We start from the raw sequence: 20,931 nt of genomic DNA, 5'->3' as shown, positions 1-20,931 counted from the left end.
TGGGCCCGGGGATCGCCCGTAAGAGCCTCTGAGTGTGGGTGGCAGCACCGCTGCCCTTGGTCTGCTGGAGCAGAGTGGCTGTGTGCTGAGTGTGCACGGGGCAGGCACTGCCACCAGGGTGCCAGGATGGGATGGCCAGGGCAGCACTGGCGGGGTGATTCCTCTCAGGCCCCACGTCCTCCCCAGGCCTTGCTGCCACACGTCTACCCCAGACCTTCAACTTCTCCGAGAGCCCAGATCTCCCCTTCATTCAGGTGTGCCCCATTGCTGGCTGGGATGGTTCAGTCATCACTTTTCTTCTCGTCCCCACACACAGGTAACTCTTTAGAAGGTACTAAAGCACACTTAGAAAGCATAAGAATTCATGGTTTTTCCCCCAAAACTAGGAGTGAAATTTTACCCTGGATAAAATTGCAACAGCTCTTACATCCTTAAAATCACACCATATGTCATGATTGCAATAATGAATAAATACAGACATACACACACACCTTTTTTGGAAGAACAAGTAGGTTGTTAATTTACTTTATGGTAAATCCCAGGATCCTTGATAGTGTACTTGGTTTGAATAAAATTAATAATCACTGAAGTAAATGTCTTAAGTTCCTTTTTATAAATTTATAAATTCCTAAATTTATAAAATCCTAATGAAAAATTTATTTAGCCTAATGAGTTTGTTATGATTCCCTTTACAGAAAATTGTTGTATTTGAATTTTTGTTTTTATAGATCAGGATCTTCACGATCTGCCAAAGAGAAGAAGAATTAGAAAGCATAAATCAAAGAAAAAATTAAAAAATCCCAATAACATTCATGTAGAACCAACAGAATCAGAAAAACAGCAGAGTCTTCTGCAAGAAAAATTGCAGCCACGGCACACAGATGGCCCCACAATAAGCAAAAATAAAAAAAGGAAACTCAAAAAGAAACAGCAAATGCAAAGGAAGAAAGCAGCTGGCTCACTAACAGGAGCCTCTGGCGTGCACTTCATGTACCAGCCTGAGGAGACCAGCAGTGAGCAGGAGGATGTGCCAGTGACTGATGGAGAGTGCGCTGGGGGGGCCACAGGGGGCGGGGCTGCAGGCTCTGTGGAGGAGAGGATCCTGCCCCTTGAGGAGGGCGGAGTCCCGGACGCTGAGGAGGAAGAGGTGAAAAGTACCAATGAAAAGGCAGATGGTATCCTGAACTTTTTGAAGTCAACACAAGAAATTTATTTTTATGATGGTATGTTTTTTCCTGTTGTTCTGTTGAATAATGGCATCCACTCAACTGGAAAAAATGAGCAAATGTAAAATGTCTAAAAGTTTAAAATACAAAATACATTAAAATATTCAGTATTCAAAATAAGTTGTTAGTTTTGAGGCAAAAATGCAAATATTTAAATTCATCCCACCAAAGATCTGGGCTGACCCCCTGCTTGAGGCTTACCAGGGTTAACAGCCAGCGGTGTGGGTCTAGATGAGTGTGGTCTCCTCATCCTCATTTCTCTGAATATGTTGGTATTCTCAGCTGTATGTCTACAGAGAATATAAATCCAGGTTGGACTGATGGACTTTTTGTCTTTTTCATCAGCTGGTAGAGTCGTGAAGGAAGTATACACATTGATTTGTGTATACCCAATGTGTGACTCAGTGATTTGAAATTTTCCTGTGTTCAGGATACTTGAGCACTATTTGTACTGATGTAGGACATGAAATTTATTCTGGAGTTGTTCTGATGGGTGCTGATTACTTACCTTTGTGTGGAGTCTGACAGCAGCCCTGAGGATCAGGAGCCAAGGGCAGAGTGCCGAGGTACCTTCCACCTCCCCTGGTTCTGATCTGTCCCTGGTGGATTCTGGCAGTGTGGTGGTTTAGTGCGTCCAGACTGTAGCACACACGAGATGAGAAACATTGACTATATGATAACCGGAGGGGTAAAGAATGGGCTTAAACAGTGATGCAGAAATACCGTGCTTAGTGGGTCCATTCTAACCAAGAAGGTTAACCCTTTCTCTCTTTGTCTGTTTACCCACACTTTGTCTGATAATAAGTTGAAAACATCCTTAGCAAATATCCACGTGACACTAATAGGAGGACGAGGCAGATACACTGCAGAACAGAAATAGGATTTAGAGAGATTTCAGTAGATGATCTCTCTGCCTGAGAGAGTGGCTTCTGGCAGACAACCCTCCTGCCAAGGAGCCTGATGTGTAAGTTGAACTTGGGGTTTCAGGAGCTGCTGAGGAGGCCAAGGGCAGGTACCAGAGGAGGCGCAGCACAGGCCAAGGGAGCCAGACGCCTGCTTTCCTCCTCTCTCCAGGTGCTTGCCCTCCACCCATCGGGTGTTTGTGCTCTGCCCCTCAGGTGTTTGCATGTCCAGACAGGCTCGAGTGAGGGTCCAGGGGAAGGGGCAGCGCAGCCCTGGGGAGCAGGCCGACTAGCAGAGCCCTGGGGCTGCCCAGGTCTGGGAAGGAAGGTGGAGGGCCCAGAGTTGGCAGCTCTGACAAAGGAAGGTTGCAGATCAGAAGCAGAGCTGCACTGGTCCCCTTTGAAGCTGTGGCCCAGCCCTGAGCTGTGGGATGGGGGGAGGGCCGCCTCTGGCATCTTGGGGACCGAGCAGACCGCTAAACTGACCCTCCCATGCAGCACACTGGCCATGTGCTCAGGTGCAGCTGGACCTCTGCCGGCCATACATGCAACTCCCCCCCGCTGTCGGCTCTGTCGATGGCCCACCCCTTCTCTGTCTGCCAAGCAGAGGCAGGAGAATGCCGTGACCCGAGCTCCTGAGAGTTTCTCATGTATTCGATGGAGTGTGTCAGGTGCAGCAAGAGGCAGGGTGGCATGACTTAAACCATGAGGAACAGCTTATTAGAAAGGGGCCACGGGGTAGAGACGCTGCTGTTACCAGACGGCAGATCTAAAATAACTGTGACTGAGATGTCCAAGAAGTGGGGAGAAGGTGGACAAGGATACAAATCAGAGACTTTCACCAGAAATTTTAAACCTATTAGGATAACCAAACGGAGCTTCTAGGCATAGCAGCCACATAAGTCAGAAAGAGGCTCTCCCGTGGGACTGGGCAGTGGGATGGGAAGAGGTGGCAGCTGGGAGATTTTCAGAGCTGGCAAAGGCCACAGGCTCTGGACATTCTATGAGCGCCAACTGGGGCTAGTGCAGAAACGGCCTCAGCCCGACACAGTGGGGAGGGCGCCGTGGCTTGTGGGCAACAGGAGAGCCATGGTCAACCTCCTGGGCTTCCGTGAAGCATAGCAGACACCCAGCAGGTTTGTTCTCTGAAGTCCCTTATGCTGTCAGAGGCCTTGGTGTGGCGTCTGTTCCCTGTGCTCTGTGTGTGACTTTAGGACATGGGACACCCAGCTGCTTTACGAGTCGGTGCCTTAACAGACACCACGTTTCCACTGCGCTTCAATAATTGTATTTTGTTGTTTACTTTTCAGAGTTCTGTGCTGATTGTCCCTCATGGCAACTTTTTGTATCCCAAACACATCATTCTTAAGTAGAAATATAAGTGTGAGGCTTTCTTTAAGAGGTGAAAGCTTATCTTCAGCTTACAAGAGTAAAAACTCAATTCTCATCAACCCTGTCTTTGTTTAGATGTCTCCAAGGATTCCAATTCTGGTGTCTTTATGGAAAGTACCAACGAGCTATTTAAACAACTAGAAACTCACAGTGTGTCCCCCTCAGACGTATTCATTCTGGATCACATGAAAACGCTGCTGCTTTTGCACGACACCGAGAGATTGAAGAGCGCCCTGGCCGTGTTCCCGGAACATTGCAGGATGCCACCCGGTATGTGCTCTGTTCATTGTGCCTTTGGTTCATCGTGCTGCTTTAGAAACTTGTCTCAGGTTCACCTCTGAAAAACTTTCTCCACCAAAACAGCCCTGTATCAGAAAATGTAAGGCTGCACATATGCCTGAGGAGTAGGTTCCCAAAGAGGGTTATGCTCCTTGCGTCTCTCTTGCTGTAAAAATTTCTCCTGATATATGCAGACATTCATGTGCAGTCTACTTTTCCAGACTTATGAACTCCACTCTTAGGACTGAATTTTTACTGGTTTAAATGGAAGTGGAAGAGTTCATTTCTTTTCCCTTTTCTTTTTCCTCTGCTAGATGTGAAGATGGTCCATTTTCTCTCCCCTGGGTATGTTGGTCTGCCTTCCTGAACCCCTGAAGTTAAAAGGGGGAGTTGAACCATTAGACGATTTCTCTTTTGTTTACTTCCTCAACCTTTGTTGGATACCTGTTCCATGCAAACTGTCAGGCACTGGGGCTGACCGTGCTTATGTGTTCACAGCGCCGTGGGGTGGGGCCTTCACACTGGTGGCTTGAAATGGGCCTCAGTGGGAATGTTCAGGCCACTGAAGTCTGCAGACACTGAGGATCAGAGGATCAGGACTGTTTGGGAGTAGCGTGGGGCAGAGCCCCTCTCAGACCCAGACAGGCATAGGACAGCCAGCCAGCTGAGTGCGTGGAAGCTCCTGCAGGTCACCTTAGGGCAATGGTCTCCAAGTGAGTGCAGTGCACGGCTTTCATCCTCGGAAGCCTCAGAGTACAGCTGAGGAGTCAGCCTGACGTGTTGAAAAAGCTATGTGCCACGTTTCGTCACATGAAATAACAGTAAAACTGATAGTAAAGCCAACAGTAAAGCAGTGTGGCACTGATACATTTAGCAGGTGGACGGGGGATTGACAAGACCCTGTGAGTCAGGGTCCTCAGGAGGACCTGCCTCCACTTTGATCCAGAGCTGATCCATGAGGGGCCTTACCTGCCCCCGCTGTGACACTGGCCCCGCCGCAGACCCTCAGTGGAGAGAGCGGAGGAGCTCCCTGCCCTTCAGGGTCGTGTTCTCATGGGGATGGGGACGTCAGTGAGGTGTGCTTTGTACAGCTGCACCCCTGGAGGAGACACGGGGTGAGCAGGAGAGGGTGGGAGAGGAGCCGAGGCCTGGTCACATCGGGCCTTGGGGGGCCTGCTGAGTGTGTTGGCCGTCGTCCTGGGAGACGGGGCCACTGGGAGGCCCGTGGCATGTGGCTGCGCTGAGCAGGGCCTCTTGGGCCATCGCGCTCAGAACGGAGAAGGGGTTGGGGGCAGCGGGTCTTTGGTCATGCTCCCGGCAACAGGGCCATCCCCAGGCGTGGTCAGATTTGGGCCAGGTGTGAAGGTGTACTTGGGTTTCTCTGCTGCCCGAGCGAGGGCCCTCTTTGGCCTGAGCTCATCATGAGCAGGAGAGGTGGTCAGAGGGTCCGGGACCATCTGGAGGTGCCTGTCTGTGTCCAGGGTGGGGCTCATGCCCTGGCAAGCTGCTGCCAGTCCCCTTCATGGAGCAGTGTGGGGCCTAGGGGACAGGGGCTTTGTCTTGATGGGATCTGGAGTGTGAAGTGGGGAGCTGGGGGGTGAAGATGGTGCCTTCGAGGGTGTGTGTGCCAAAGAAGGGAGTGGGTGCGCTTCTTACGGGAGCAGCTCCAAAAGGAGGTCCTGAGGTGTGGGCTGAGCGCTCGAGAGCTGGACTCCCACCAGTGGCCGGGGGGACCCAGGGCCCTGGCCTCTCAGGACCCCAATTCCACGACCCCGTGTCTGCATTCTTCCTTCCTGCTGGTTGTCGGGCCCATTGTATTCAGTATTTTAGCATTTTTACTTCCATAAGAAAGTTTTTGCAAAAAGCCAGTTTTATTAAGTTAAACTAATACAGTATTTTTATAAGATATGAAAACAAATGATTTACAGTCCAGCTGAGTTCCTCACACTGCAGGTGCTCCCTGCACATGGCTGAGATGCGTCAGGGGAACAGGGGCAGCGCTGGGGGCTTTAGTGAAAATCATTGGACAAGTTTTGCCTGGCAGCATTTATTTAACCAGTTGATGGAACTAAAATTTAGGTTTGAAGCACTTCTCTGAAAATAAATTCCTTTTTAGTGTGTCTGTGTAGGATATGCATTAGAAGTGTTTCCATGTCATGCTACTTTATAAAATGAAATCTTACAAATGGTGAAGCTTTATTTTCAAATATTGGTTCCATTTAATTCAGTTGGCTTTAGAATTCTGAAATTGTTTTCACTTTCATACAACTAGCTTATGAAGCTTAGTCAGTAGCTACGTCTCTGCTGTCGATGGGATCAGCCTGGAAATAGTAACATTTCAATAGCAGACACCAGGCCCTTTCTCTCTCTGCTGCCTCAGCAGTTAGTTTTCCTAGTTTGTGGGTGTTTCATCAACTGGGTGTGGCAGCATATCCCACAGCCAGTGCACGTATTTCTACACTTGGTCTGACATACCACATTCTGTCATCTGCATGTACATACAGTCACCATCTGTGGGGTTTGTATCGTGCTCTGCACACCCCCGCCCTGAACCTTCTGAGTCCTCTGTGTCCATTTTAGGCATCATCATGCATGAGGCTGGGGGGCCAGGGGGCTGGCCTGGGGCAGGACAGACCATGCGTTTGGAGGCAGCTTGGCACACTTCTGTATGGAGCACGAGATGGACCCCGGCCCACAGTCCCAGCCTCTTCTCAGAAATGCATCTCAGCCTCAGCAGCAATCAGCTGCCCCATGGGCACCGAGGTCCAACTCTTGGGGTTGGAGCCTTGGACCTGGCATTCCCTGCCGTGAGCATCTTTAAAAAGAGCAAGGCCTGAAACTAGGAGCCGTGCCCTCAGCTCAGGCACTTTGCTGGGCCGTTTCTGGGACAGTTCCTGAAACCTGAGTGCCATTCATTGCAGCTAATCTCACTTAGAGTTATGCTTCTAACTTCCTGCTGCTTTGTCCACCTTTGATGTAAGCTTATGTTTCTCTTTCACTTCGTATGCAGTTTTTTCAAGCTCAGGTGTTAAGCATGTAGTATTGTGTGTGATGCTGTAAAGTGAAATACAAACATTCCAGACTGACCTATACTTCTGTGGGATTCACAAGTGTGCTAATAAGTGTCATTTCAACTCCTAAGTTGTGTTTCATTTGATTAATTCAGGATTTACTTTTGGCCTAAGAACTAATAGTTGCAAAATAATAATTTATAATTTTTCTTTTTATTTTATTTTTTGTTCTGTTTTCCTTTTACTTTTCAGAATATGCCCGAGTAATCTCAGCTTTCTTTAATTACTGGATCACGCATATCCTTCCTGAGAAAAATGATGAATGAAATCAGTGCATCTACTTAAAAAGAGCTAATATTTGACAAGAAAATAGAAAAGACAGGTATGAAATGGTCTGAGACTTACTTCCTATACACAGAGGAGATGGAATTCTCTTCTAAGTTTTCTTTATAACCCAGACCCTGGGAACTCTGAGGACATTTCTGCCATATTATTTATTTATATGTTTGTACATAGTAGGTAAAGGTACTCTGAGACTTCAAGTGATAAATTGGGGTAAAATTGAAAATTTCTTTGAAATTTTGTATGTCTTAAATTTTAAATGGACATTCTGTTACACTGAATAAACTGTATAATTTGAAGCTATATGTATATATTTTTATAAAGTTTTAAATTACATGTGTCTGAAAGTTTAAGAATGTTGTATGGGTATTAAAATGTTCATTTTAAGTAGTTTGATTCTACAATAATTGAATTTATTTATTGTTTACTTCTGTTTTTCTTCTTCTCTACTTTGGGAATAATATCAAGAACATATTTTTCTTGTTTCCTCTTGTTGTGGAAGCCATCACCAGTTTTCAGTGAGATTGAGTTTTAAAAGTACCAGTCAATGCAGTGTTATAGGACAACATTGTCTCTACCTATAAAAATATACATTTTTTATTGTGGTAAAATATATGTAACATAAATATGCCATCTTGAAGTGTATGATTCAGTAGCATTAAGTACATTCACAGCATCACGAGGTCATCATGACTATCCTCCCTTGTTTTAGGCTGAACGATGTTCCACACTGTTTATCTACCATCTGTCCTTGGGCACTGGGTTGTTGCCCCTGTTTCCTCTTATGAATAATGCTGCTGTGAACATTACGTACAAAATTGTGTGTGGACATTTTCTTCACTTCTCTTGGGAGTGGAATAGCTGGGTCAGATGGTAATTCTACATTAACCTTTTGAGGAGCTTCCAGGCTGTGGTCCACAACAGCTGTGCTGTCTTCATCCCCACCAGCCAAACAGAAGTACTGAGTTCTCTGCGTCCCCACCAATACTTGTTGTTTTCCACTTTTCTGGTAACAGCCATCCTCGTGGTTGTGTAAAAAGGCATTGCATGGTAGTTTCAGTTTACATTCCATGTACTCATTAGCTATTCTCCTCTTTGGAGACATACTTGAAGTTATTACCCGTTTGTGAATTAGATTACTAGCTTCTTGTCATTGAATTATGAGTTCTTTATACTGGGTCATATGGCAACTCCAGTTTCTTGAGGAACCTCCATACAGTTTTCCGTAGTGGCTATACCAGCTTACATTCCAACCAGCAATGTAGGAGGGTTCTCTTTTTTCCATTCCCTCTCCAGTAGTTATTATTTGTAGACTTTTTAATCAGGGCCATTCTGAGCAGTGTAAGGTGGTACCTTATTGTAATTTTTATTTTCATTGCTCTAATAATTAGTGATGTTGGACATCTTTTCATATGCCTGTTGGCCATTTGTATGTCTTCTTTGGAGAAATATCTACTTAGGTCTTCTGTCCATCTTTTGATTGGGTTGTTTGATAATGAGTTGTAAGAGCTGTTTGTATAATATATTTTGGAAATTAAGCCCTTGTCAGTCACATCATTTGCAGATATCTTCTCCCAGTCCATAGGCTATCTTTTTGTTCTATTGATGGTTTCTTTGCAGTACAAAAGCTTATAAGTTTGATTGGGTCCCATTTGTTTATTTTTGCTTTTATTTCTATTGCCTTGGGAGACTGAATGGTACAAGTTATATCACAGAATGTTTGTCCATGGAATTTTATGGTGTCATGTCTTACATTTTGAGTGTATTTTTGTATGACGGTGTGTCCTTAACTTCATTGATTTACATGTGGTTGTCCAGCCTTCCCAACACTGAAGAGACTGTCTTTTCTCCATTACATGTTCTTGCCTCCTTTGCTGAAGATTGATTGTAAGCATGTGGATTTTATTTCTGGGCTCTCTATTCTGTTCCATTGATCCATATATCTGTTTTGTTCTGGTGCCATGCTGTTTTGATTACTCTAGCTTTGTAGTATTATCTGAAGTCCAGGAGGGTTATACCTCCTGCTCTGTTGTTTTTCCTCAGAATTGCTTTGGCAGTTCTGGGTCTTTTATGGTTCCATATAAGATTTAGGATTATCTGTTCTAGTTCTGTGAAAAATATCATGGGTAATTTGTTAGTGATTACATTCAATCTGTAGATTGCTTCAGGTAGTATGGCCATTTTAGCAATATTAATTCTTCTAATCCAAGAATATGGGTTATCTTTCCATTTCTTTCTTCAGTTTCCTTTATTAATGTTTTATAGTTCTCAGCATATAAGTCTTTCACCTCCTTGGTCAGGTTTATTCCAAAGTTTTTTTTTTTAATAATTAAATTTTTTAAAATTGAAGGATAATTGCTTTACAGAATTTTGTTGTTTTCTGTCAAGTATTTTTTTAATGCAATTTTAAAAGGAATTGTTCGTTTTACTTGCCCTTTCTGACATTTCATTGTGAGTAAGAAATGCAACCAATTTCTATATGTTAATCTTGCATCCTGCTGTTTTGCTGAAATTATCAGTTCTAGTAGTTTCTGTGAGGAGTCTTTAGGGTTTTCTGTATATAGTGTCATGCCACCTGCATATAATGTTAATTTTACCTCTTCCATTTCAGTTTGTATACTTTTCCTTTTTCTTGTCTGATTGCTATGGTGAGACCTTCAACACTTTGAATAGAAGTGGTAAGAGTGGGCATCCTTGTCTTGTTCCAGATTTTAGTGACAGGGCTTTCAACTTTTCACCATTGAATGTTATGTTGGCTGTGAGTTTGTTATAAACAGCTTTTATTATATTGAGATATGGTCCCATAAATGGAATTGTTTTTATTTTCTCTTCAGAAATATACAGAAATGCAACTGATTTTTTTTGAAATGCAGCTGATTTTTCATATTGATTTTGTATCCCACTAGTTCGTTGAATTCACCTATTAGCTCTTAACAGTTGTGTGTGTGTGTGTGTGTGTGTGTGTGTGTGTGTGTGTGTACTCATTAGAGTTTTCTACATATAAGGTCATATCATCTGTGGTGAAGATAATTTTATTTCTTTCCTTCCACCATGGATGCACCATCCTCCAGGGCTCGTCTTTCCCCTCACCTCACCGTGTTCTTAAGAGGTGTCTGTCCCACTAAATGGAACCTCCTGGAGGCAGGTGAATCAGCAAGGATGCCCTACTGGTTCTGGAGATCTGTCATCTTAAGACTGGTTTCTGTGAAGCTCCCCAGGCTTAATAAAAGCTGGTAAGTGGAGCCACAAACCAGGCCTGGACAAGGAGAGGCCCAGCCAGGAGAGGTGACCGGCCAGGTCAGGTCCACTGACCAGGATGGGTCACTAGCCAGGACAAGTCCACCGACAAGGACAAATCCACCAGCCAGGACAGGCCACCAACCAGGAGAGGTCCACCATCCAGGATGGGCCCCCAAGCACGATGGGCCTACTGTACCCCAGGGGCTGCCTACTTGAGAATGGATGCTGATCCATTTTCACCATGGAGATGGAAAAAGAACACAGCCACACCCCGAAGTAGGAGCTGTGGCAGCTTCCTGTCTATACCTACAACGGCCTTCACTTACCCCTCAATGGAGACATACTCAGCCGCCGCCACTGCCTCTTCCTCCTGCCTGAGACGTCACATTGGTGAGGTCAGAGGCTGGGGAATCATATCCCCTTCACCACAGGGTTGAGGGATCACTGGCAGGCAGGTGATGTCAGCCTGCTGCCTCCTCTCTGGAACATCCCACTGCCTTGGGCGGGACACCTGACTTTCTGATTCGCCAGGTTGTAATTCTTCCATTAAGATGCCTCCTAATTAACGACGTATTTGCCGGTATAAAAATAAAGTATTGGCTAATTCATAATTTCCTGTTATTTCTCCACCTCTGATTTGCATCTTTTAGTTATACACAATTTACATCTTTTCCATGCCCAGCAGGTGGATACACTGTTGATGGATTCCAGGGAAAACTTCTTATTTGCAGATAGGACTTGACCTTTTACTTGATTCTTTCTGGTCTCAGCACAGAATCCCTGTAAACCCTTCTATCAGCTCACTGGGAGACCAGGACAGGTCACCAACCAGGATGAGTCACCAACCATAACAAGTCTCTCTGACCACACCCTGAAGGTACAGAGGAACAAGGGTGTAACTGAACAGGTAGGGTAGTTGGGGTTAATCAGTTTTGTGGATCATCCTAATTTCAAAAGAAAAATGCCTCATCTAGAAAACAAAAACAAGTAAATCATGTCTCTGTGTCAACATAAATACAATAATCTGATTCTCTCAGCGTGATTGCAGTTGGATGATAATTAGATCAACTTATCTTTTACAATCCTGCAGGATGCTTATTCAGTCGTGTCACTTGTTTTCTGTAAATCATACCAATTAATGCAGACAAAGGAAGCTCTCAAGAATATGAGGAGTGCTCATCAGCTTGCTGACAGTGAGGTGGATGTGCCAGGCAAACACCCAGGCTTTCCTGAATCCTGAAGGCTCAGCGAGTGGAAGAGGTGGCTGAGTCTCACTGCTGCCCCCCCAGACCCGGAGGCTCAGCGTTTTCAGAAGAAATTGTCCTGGGTTCATTCATCCCCACTTGGCCGGCTCTGGGTTTTCCTCTCTGTCCAGCACTGTCTGTGCCCAGTTTTTCTGTGGTACTTGTCTTCTCATTCAGAGAGTCTGGTGAAAATTTGGGTCCCCTCCAAAGTATGAAGGGTGCACAGAGCTAGCCCACCACACACATAGACACTGCACAACTCAAGGGGTTGCAAGGTCCCCAAAACCCACTCCACATGATAGACTACCACAATTTTAGTGGCTAAAACAGCATCTTTCATTGCCTCGCAGTGACCATGGGTCAGGCCCAGGCTTAGCCAACTGTGTCCTGGGTTTGGGGCCTAGGCGCTGTGCACAGAATTGTGTTCCTGTGGCTATGGGACCAAGGTCCTAGTTTTCTTGTTGGTTGCCAACGGAGGCTACTCTCACCTCCCTGAGGCCCCCACAAGCCCCAGCTCCCCCTGAGCCTCTGCCCACCTGCCAGCAATTCCTCGGAGGCCAGTAGGAGATCTGGGAAAGCCAGGGTCTGGAAGGCTTCCCCTGGTCAAGTCAAGCTGCCAGGATGGTCTCCCTTCTGCTTCATTTAAAACCAACTGGTTTGACAAAGGAGGCAAGGATATACAATGGAAAAAAGACAACCTCTTTAACAAGTGGTGCTGGGAAAACTGGTCAACCACTTGTAAAAGAATGAAACTAGAACACTTTCTAACACCATACACAAAAATAAACTCAAAATGGATTAAAGATCTAAATGTAAGACCAGAAACTAAAAAACTAGAGGAGAACATAGGCAAAACACTCTCCAACATAAATCACAGCAAGATCTTCTATGACCCACCTCCCAGAATATTGGAAATAAAAGCAAAAATAAACAAATGGGACCTAATGAAAATTAAAAGCTTTTGCACAACAAAGGAAACTATAAGTAAGGTGAAAAGACAGCCCTCAGATTGGGAGAAAATAATAGCAAATGAGGAAACAGATAAAGGATTAATCTCAAAAATATACAAGCAACTCCTGAAGCTAAATTCCAGAAAAATAAATGACCCAATCAAAAAATGGGCCAAAGAACTAAACAGACATTTTTCCAAAGAAGACATACAGATGGCTAACAAACACATGAAAAGATGCTCAACATCACTCATTATCAGAGAAATGCAAATCAAAACCACAATGAGGGAGGAGGAGTCAAGATGGCGGAGGAGTAGGACGGAGAGACCACTTTCTCTCCTAGAAATTCATCAAAAAAATAACTGAACGCAGAGCAAACTTCACAAAACAACTTCTGATCGCTAGCTGAGGTCATCAGGCGCCCAGAAAAGCAGCCCATTGTCTTCGAAAGGAGGTAGGACAAAATATAAAAGATAAAAAGCGAAACAAAAGAGCTAAGGACTGAGATCCGTCCCGGGAAGGGACTTAATAGAGGACGTTCCCAGACACCGGGAAACCCTCGCACTGGCGGGCCTGGGGGAAGTGTTGGAATCTCAAGAGTTTGAATCTGACTGGGAGGGATAGAATAAATAAAACCCACAGATTACGAGCCTAAAAGCAACTCCCAGCAGAAAAGTACCCCAGACGCCCGCATCCGCCACCAGCAAGTGGGGGCGGAACGGAGAGGGGCGGGCGGCATTACTTGGGGCAGGGTCCGGGCCTGAGCGCCCTGAGGACAATCGGAGGGAGCTTTTGTGAGTTGCCAGCTTGAACTGTGGGAGAGCAAAGAGAGAGAAAATTAACCGGCCCGAACACACTGCCGGCCGTTCGCAGAACAAAGGGACCGAGATTCTGGGCGGCCGAAGTCCGCCGGGAGGGTCGCAGCGAGACGGAGGGCGCGGGCGCCCGACCGGCGCGGGCGGGAACTGGGGCTGGGGACGCGGAGGGCAGAGGGCGCGCACGCCCGACTGGCGCTGGCGGGGACTGAGACTGGGACCGCGCGGGGCAGAAGACGCGCCGCACCCGGGGAGAGAGCGCCTGTCAAGCGCCTGACTGCCTGGGCCGCTCGGGCGGCGTGGGGCCGGAGCGCGGGCCCAGCTTTGTGTGCTGTGCTTTTGTGAATCACCCGAGGGCTGGAGCCGCGCGCAGCGTGGCGCGCGCTTCAGACAGAAGAGCCTGGAGCCTGAGCAGCGCACACCGAGAAAAGAGCGCAAGCCGAGAAAAGAGCGCAAGCCTCTCCCGGGAGCGCCGGCCCCTCCCCGCACGGCCCCTCCCCGCACGGCCCCTCCCCGCACGGCCCCTCCCCGCACAGCCCCTCCCCGCAGCGCGACGGAACTAGCTACCTGAATAAGAATCCACCTCCGCCCCCTGTGTCAGGGCGGAAATTAGGCGCGGAAGAGAGACCGGCAACAGAACCCAAATAAAGGGAACCGCTTCAGAAGGGACCGGTGCAACAGATTAAAATCCCTGAAGAAACCACCAACTGACTACACCGGAAGGGCCTGTAGATATCGAGAAGTGTAAGCTGGAACGAGGAGCTATCTGAAGCTGAGCCGAACCCACACTGACCGCAACAGCTCCAGAGAAATTCCTAGATATATTTTTTCTTTTTCTTTTCTTTTTTTTTTTTTTTTAAGTAAGGAAAAAAAAATTTTTTTTTTCTTTTTTCTTGGTTCTCTTTTATTTTCCTTTAAAAATTCCTTATTACTCCCCCATTACTCCTTAACTTTCATAGATTTTTACGATTTTTTTTAATTAGGCAAAACAATTTTTTTTCTCTTTCTTTTTTCTTTTTTTTTCTTTTTCTTCTTTTTCTTCTTTTTTTCTGTTCTTTTTTCTTCTTCTCTTCTATTTTCTTTTTCTTTTTCTCTTATTTCTTTTAAAGCCCTCTAGCACTCCTTTTACTGCGCCTTAATTTTCATTTTCAATCCACTATAACCTTACAGAAGAAAGGGAAAAAAAAAAAAAGAAGAGAAGCCCTATTTTTATACCAAACTTCATATATATTTCTAAAATTTCTTTTGTGTGTTTTGGTTTTTGTTTTTAATATAGTATTTTTAAGAGTCTAACCTCTACTCTAGATTTTTAATTTTTGTTTTTCAGTATATGATATAAATTGTGAACATTTAAGAATCCAATATTCAGCTCCCATTTTTATTCACGAATGTGTTGATTATTCTCTCCCAATCTTGACTCTGTTTTCTACCTCAGAACACCTCTATTTCCTCCTTTCCCCTTCTCTTCCCAATCCAATTCTGTGAATCTTTGTGGGTGTCTGGGCTACGGAGAACACTCTGGGATCAGACAACTTCGTAGATCTGTCTCTCTCCTCTTGAGTCCCCCTCTTTCTCCTCCTGCCCATCTCTATCTCCCTCCTCCCTCTCCTCTTCTCCATGTAACTCGGTGAACCTCTCTGGGTATCCCTAACGGGGGAGAAACTTTCCACCATTAACATAGAAGTTTTATTATCAGTGCTGTATAGTTGGAGAAGTCCTGAGACTACAGGAAGAATAAAACTGAAATCCAGAAGCAGGAGACTTAAGCCCAAAACCTGAGAACACCAGAAAACTCCTGACTACATGGATCTTTAAGTAATAAGTGACCGTACAAAAGCCTCCATACCTGCACCGAAACCAACCACCACCCAAGAGCCAATAAGTTTTAGAGCACGACATACCACGCAAATTCTCCAGCAACGCAGGAACATTGCCCTGAACGTCAACATACAGACAGCCCAAGGTCACACCTAACACATAGACCCATCTCAAAACTCATTACTGGGCACTCCATTGCTCTCCAAAGAGAAGAAATCAAGATCTGCACACCAGAACACTGACGCAAGCTTCGCTAATCAGGAAACCTTGACAAGCCAATCGTCTAACCCCACCCACTGGGTAAAACCTCCACAATAAAAGGAACCACAGACCTGCAGAATACAGAAAGCCCACTCCAGACACAGCAATCTAAACAAGATGAAAAGGCAGAGAAATACCCAACAGGTAAAGGAACATGAAAAAAGCCCACCAAGTCAAACAAAAGAGGAGGAGATAGGGAATCTACCTGAAAAAGAATTTAGAATAATGATAATAAAAATGATCCAAAATCTTGAAAGCAAAATAGAGGTACAGATAAATAGCCTGGAGACAAAGATTGAAAAGATGCAAGAAATGTTTAATAAAGATCTAGAAGAAATAAAAAAGAGTCAATTAAAAATGAATAATGCAATGAATGAGATCAAAAACACTCTGGAGGGAACCAAGAGTAGAATAACGGAGACAGAAGATAGGATAAGTGAGGTAGAAGATAAAATGGTGGAAATAAATGAAGCAGAGAGGAAAAAAGAAAAAAGGATCAAAAGAAATGAGGACAACCTCAGGGACCTCTGGGACAATGTGAAACGCCCCAACATTCGAATCATAGGAGTCCCAGAAGAAGAAGACAAAAAGAAAGGCCATGAGAAAATACTCGAGGAGATAATAGCTGAGAACTTCCCTAAAATGGGGAAGGAAATAGCCACCCAAGTCCAAGAAACCCAGAGAGTCCCAAACAGGATAAACCCAAGGCGAAACACCCCAAGACACATATTAATCAAATTAACAAAGATCAAACACAAAGAACAAATACTAAAAGCAGCAAGGGAGAAACAACAAATAACACACAAAGGGATTCCTATAAGGATAACAGCTGATCTATCAATAGAAACCCTCCAGGCCAGAAGGGAATGGCAGGACATACTGAAAGTAATGAAAGAGAATAACCTACAACCTAGATTACTGTACCCAGCAAGGATCTCATTCAGATATGAAGGAGAGTTCAAAAGCTTTACAGACAAGCAAAAGCTGAGAGAATTCAGCACCACCAAACCAGCTCTTCAACAAATGCTAAAGGATCTTCTCTAGACAGGAAATGCAGAAAGGTTGTATAAACGTGAACCCAAAACAACAAAGTAAATGACAACGGGACCACACCTATCAATAATTACCTTAAATGTAAATGGGTTGAATGCCCCAACCAAAAGACAAAGATTGGCTGAATGGATACAAAAACAAGACCCCTATATATGCTGTCTACAAGAGACCCACCTCAAAACAAGGGACACATACAGACTGAAAGTGAAGGGCTGGAAAAAAATATTTCACGCAAACGGAGACCAAAAGAAAGCAGGAGTCGCAATACTCATATCAGATAAAATAGACTTCCAAATAAAGGATGTGAAAAGAGACAAAGAAGGACACTACATAATGATCAAAGGATCAATCCAAGAAGAAGATATAACAATTATAAATATATATGCACCCAACATAGGAGCACCGCAATATGTACGGCAAACACTAACGAGTATGAAAGAGGAAATTAATAGTAACACAATAATAGTGGGAGACTTTAATACCCCACTCACAACCATGGATAGATCAACTAAACAGAAAATCAACAAGGAAACACAAACCTTAAATGATACAATGGACCAGCTAGACCTAATTGATATCTATAGGACATTTCACCCCAAAACAATCAACTTCACCTTTTTCTCAAGTGCACACGGAACCTTCTCCAGAATAGATCACATCCTGGGCCATAAATCTGGTCTTGGAAAATTCAAAAAAATTGAAATCATTCCAGTCATCTTTTCTGACCACAGTGCAGTAAGATTAGATCTCAATTACAGGAAAAAAATTGTTAAAAATTCTAACATATGGAGGCTAAATAACACGCTTCTGAATAACCAACAAATCATAGAAGAAATCAAAAAAGAAATCAAAGTATGTATAGAAATAAATGAAAATGAAAACACAACAACCCAAAACCTATGGGACACTGTAAAAGCAGTGCTAAGGGGAAGGTTCATAGCATTACAGGCACACATCAAGAAACAAGAAAAAAGCCAAATAAATAACCTAACTCTACACCTAAAGCAATTAGAGAAGGAAGAAATGAAGAACCCCAGGGTTAGCAGAAGGAAAGAAATCTTAAAAATTAGGGCAGAAATAAATGCGAAAGAAACTAAAGAGACCATAGCAAAAATCAACAAAGCTAAAAGCTGGTTTTTTGAAAAAATAAACAAAATTGACAAACCATTAGCAAGACTCATTAAGAAACAAAGAGAGAAGAACCAAATTAACAAAATAAGAAATGAAAAGGGTGAGATCACAACAGACAACACTGAAATACAAAGGATCATAAGAGACTACTACCAGCAGCTCTATGCCAATAAAATGGACAACTTGGATGAAATGGACAAATTCTTAGAAAAGTATAACTTTCCAAAACTGAACCAGGAAGAAATAGAAGATCTTAACAGAGTCATCACAAGCAAGGAAATCGAAACTGTAATCAGAAATCTTCCAGCAAACAAAAGCCCAGGACCAGATGGCTTCACAGCTGAATTCTACCAAAAATTTAGAGAAGAGCTAACACCTATCTTACTCAAACTCTTCCAGAAAATTGCAGAAGAAGGTAAACTTCCAAACTCATTCTATGAGGCCACCATCACCCTAATTCCAAAACCAGACAAAGATGCCACAAAAAAAGAAAACTACAGGCCAATATCACTGATGAACATAGATGCAAAAATCCTTAACAAAATTCTAGCAAACAGAATCCAACAACATATTAAAAAAATCATACACCATGACCAAGTGGGCTTTATCCCAGGAATGCAAGGATTCTTTAATATCCGCAAATCAATCAACGTAATACACCACATTAACAAATTGAAAGATAAAAACCATATGATTATCTCAATAGATGCAGAGAAAGCCTTTGACAAAATTCAACACTCATTTATGATTAAAACTCTCCAGAAAGCAGGAATAGAAGGAACATACCTCAACATAATAAAAGCTATATATGACAAACCCACAGCAAGCATCACCCTCAATGGTGAAAAATTGAAAGCATTTCCTCTGAAATCAGGAACAAGACAAGGATGCCCACTCTCACCACTACTATTCAACATAGTGTTGGAAGTTTTGGCCACAGCAATCAGAGCAGAAAAAGACATAAAAGGAATCCAGATAGGAAAAGAAGAAGTGAAACTCTCGCTCTTTGCAGATGACATGATCCTCTACATAGAAAACCCTAAAGACTCTTCCAGAAAATTACTAGAGCTAATCAATGAATATAGTAAAGTTGCAGGATATAAAATTAACACACAGAAATCCCTTGCATTCCTATACACTAACAATGAAAAAACAGAAAGAGAAATTAAGGAAACAATACCATTCACCATTGCAACAAAAAGAATGAAATACTTAGGAGTATATCTACCTAAAGAAACAAAAGACCTATACATAGAAAACTATAAAACACTGATGAAAGAAATCAAAGAGGACACAAACAGATGGAGAAACATACCGTGTTCATGGATTGGAAGAATCAATATTGTCAAAATGGCTATTCTACCCAAAGCAATCTATAGATTCAATGCAATCCCTATTAAGCTACCAACGGTATTTTTCACAGAACTAGAACAAATAATTTCACAATTTGTATGGAAATACAAAAAACCTTGAATAGCCAAAGTAATCTTGAGAAAGAAGAAAGGAACTGGAGGAATCAACCTGCCTGACTTCAGACTCTACTACAAAGCCACAGTCATCAAGACAGTATGGTACTGGCACAAAGACAGAAATATAGATCAATGGAACAGAATAGAAAGCCCAGAGATACATCCACGAACCTATGGACACCTCATCTTTGACAAAGGAGGCAAGGATATACAATGGAAAAAAGACAATCTCTTTAACAAGTGGTGCTGGGAAAACTGGTCAACCACTTGTAAGAGAATGAAACTAGAATACTTTCTAACACCATACACAAAAATAAACTCAAAATGGATTAAAGATCTAAATGTAAGACCAGAAACTATAAAACTCCTAGAGGAGAACATAGGCAAAACACTCTCCGACATAAATCACAGCAAGATCTTCTATGACCCACCTCCCAGAATATTGGAAATAAAAGCAAAAATAAACAAATGGTACCTAATGAAAATTAAAAGCTTTTGCACAACAAAGGAAACTATAAGTAAGGTGAAAAGACAGCCCTCAGATTGGGAGAAAATAATAACAAATGAGGAAACAGACAAAGGATTAATCTCAAAAATATACAAGCAACTCCTGAAGCTCAATTCCAGAAAAATAAACGACCCAATCAAAAAATGGGCCAAAGAACTAAACAGACATTTCTCCAAAGAAGACATACAGATGGCTAACAAACACATGAAAAGATGCTCCACATCACTCATCATCAGAGAAATGCAAATCAAAACCACAATGAGGTACCATTACACGCCAGTCAGGATGGCTGCTATCCAAAAGTCTACAAGCAATAAATGCTGGAGAGGGTGTGGAGAAAAGGGAACCCTCTTACACTGTTGGTGGGAATGCAAACTAGTACAGCCACTATGGAAAACAGTGTGGAGATTTCTTAAAAAACTGGAAATAGAACTGCCATATGACCCAGCAATACCACTTCTAGGCATACACACTGAGGAATCCAGATCTGAAAGAGACACGTGCACCCCAATGTTCATCGCAGCACTGTTTATAATAGCCAGGACATGGAAGCAACCCAGATGCCCATCAACAGATGAATGGATAAGGAAGCTGTGGTACATATACACCATGGAATATTACTCAGCCATTAAAAAGAATTCATTTGAATCAGTTCTAATGAGATGGATGAAACTGGAGCCCATTATACAGAGTGAAGTAAGCCAGAAAGATAAAGAACATTACAGTATACTAACACATATATACGGAATTTAGATAGATGGTGGCGATAACCCTATATGCAAAACAGAAAAAGAGACACAGATGTACAGAACAGACTTTTGAACTCTGGGGGAGAACGTGAGGGTGGGATGTTTTGAAAGAACAGCATGTATACTATCTATGGTGAAACGGACCACCAGCCCAGGTGGGATGCATGAGTCAGGTGCTCTTGCCTGGTGCACTGGGAGGACCCTGAGGAGTCGGGTGGGGAGGGAGGTGGGAGGGGGGATCGGGATGGGGAATACGTGTAACTATATGGCTGATTCATGTCAATGTATGACAAAACCCACTGAAATGTTATAAAGTGATTGGCCTCCAACTAATAAAATAATATTAAAAAAAAAAAAAAAAAAAAAAAAAAAAACCACAATGAGGTACCATTACGTGCCAGTCAGGATAGGATGGCTGCTATCCAAAAGTCTACAAGCAATAAATGCTGGAGAGGGTGTGGAGAAAAGGGAACCCTCTTACACTGTTGGTGGGAATGCAAACTAGTACAGCCACTATGGAAAACAGTGTGGAGATTTCTTA

At 43.5% G+C, this 20,931-nt stretch overlaps 1 protein-coding gene across 2 annotated transcripts in view; it reads left to right on the top strand.

Annotated features, from left to right (window-relative positions):
- Positions 1 to 11,003, top strand: part of ERICH1 (glutamate rich 1) — a 38,735-nt gene extending 27,732 nt beyond the window's left edge. Inside the window, exons 4-7 of one of the 2 annotated variants that reach the window (XR_010664612.1) lie at positions 729 to 1,223; positions 3,596 to 3,790; positions 7,063 to 7,192; positions 10,224 to 11,003. Coding sequence is in view for 1 of the 2 variants with exons in the window: in XM_065947206.1 (XP_065803278.1) it covers positions 729 to 1,223; positions 3,596 to 3,790; positions 7,063 to 7,136 (764 nt within the window). In the remaining variant the exon portion in view is untranslated. The other variant, XM_065947206.1, reaches the window with a different exon arrangement.
- The last annotated feature ends 9,928 nt before the right edge of the window (positions 11,004 to 20,931 follow it).

This window comes from Muntiacus reevesi, chromosome 10 (genome assembly GCF_963930625.1).
Source record: "Muntiacus reevesi chromosome 10, mMunRee1.1, whole genome shotgun sequence".
NCBI lineage: Eukaryota > Metazoa > Chordata > Mammalia > Artiodactyla > Cervidae > Muntiacus > Muntiacus reevesi.
The sequence above is the reverse complement of the archived record's forward strand: the minus strand, read 5'-3'. Positions and strand labels throughout refer to the sequence as shown.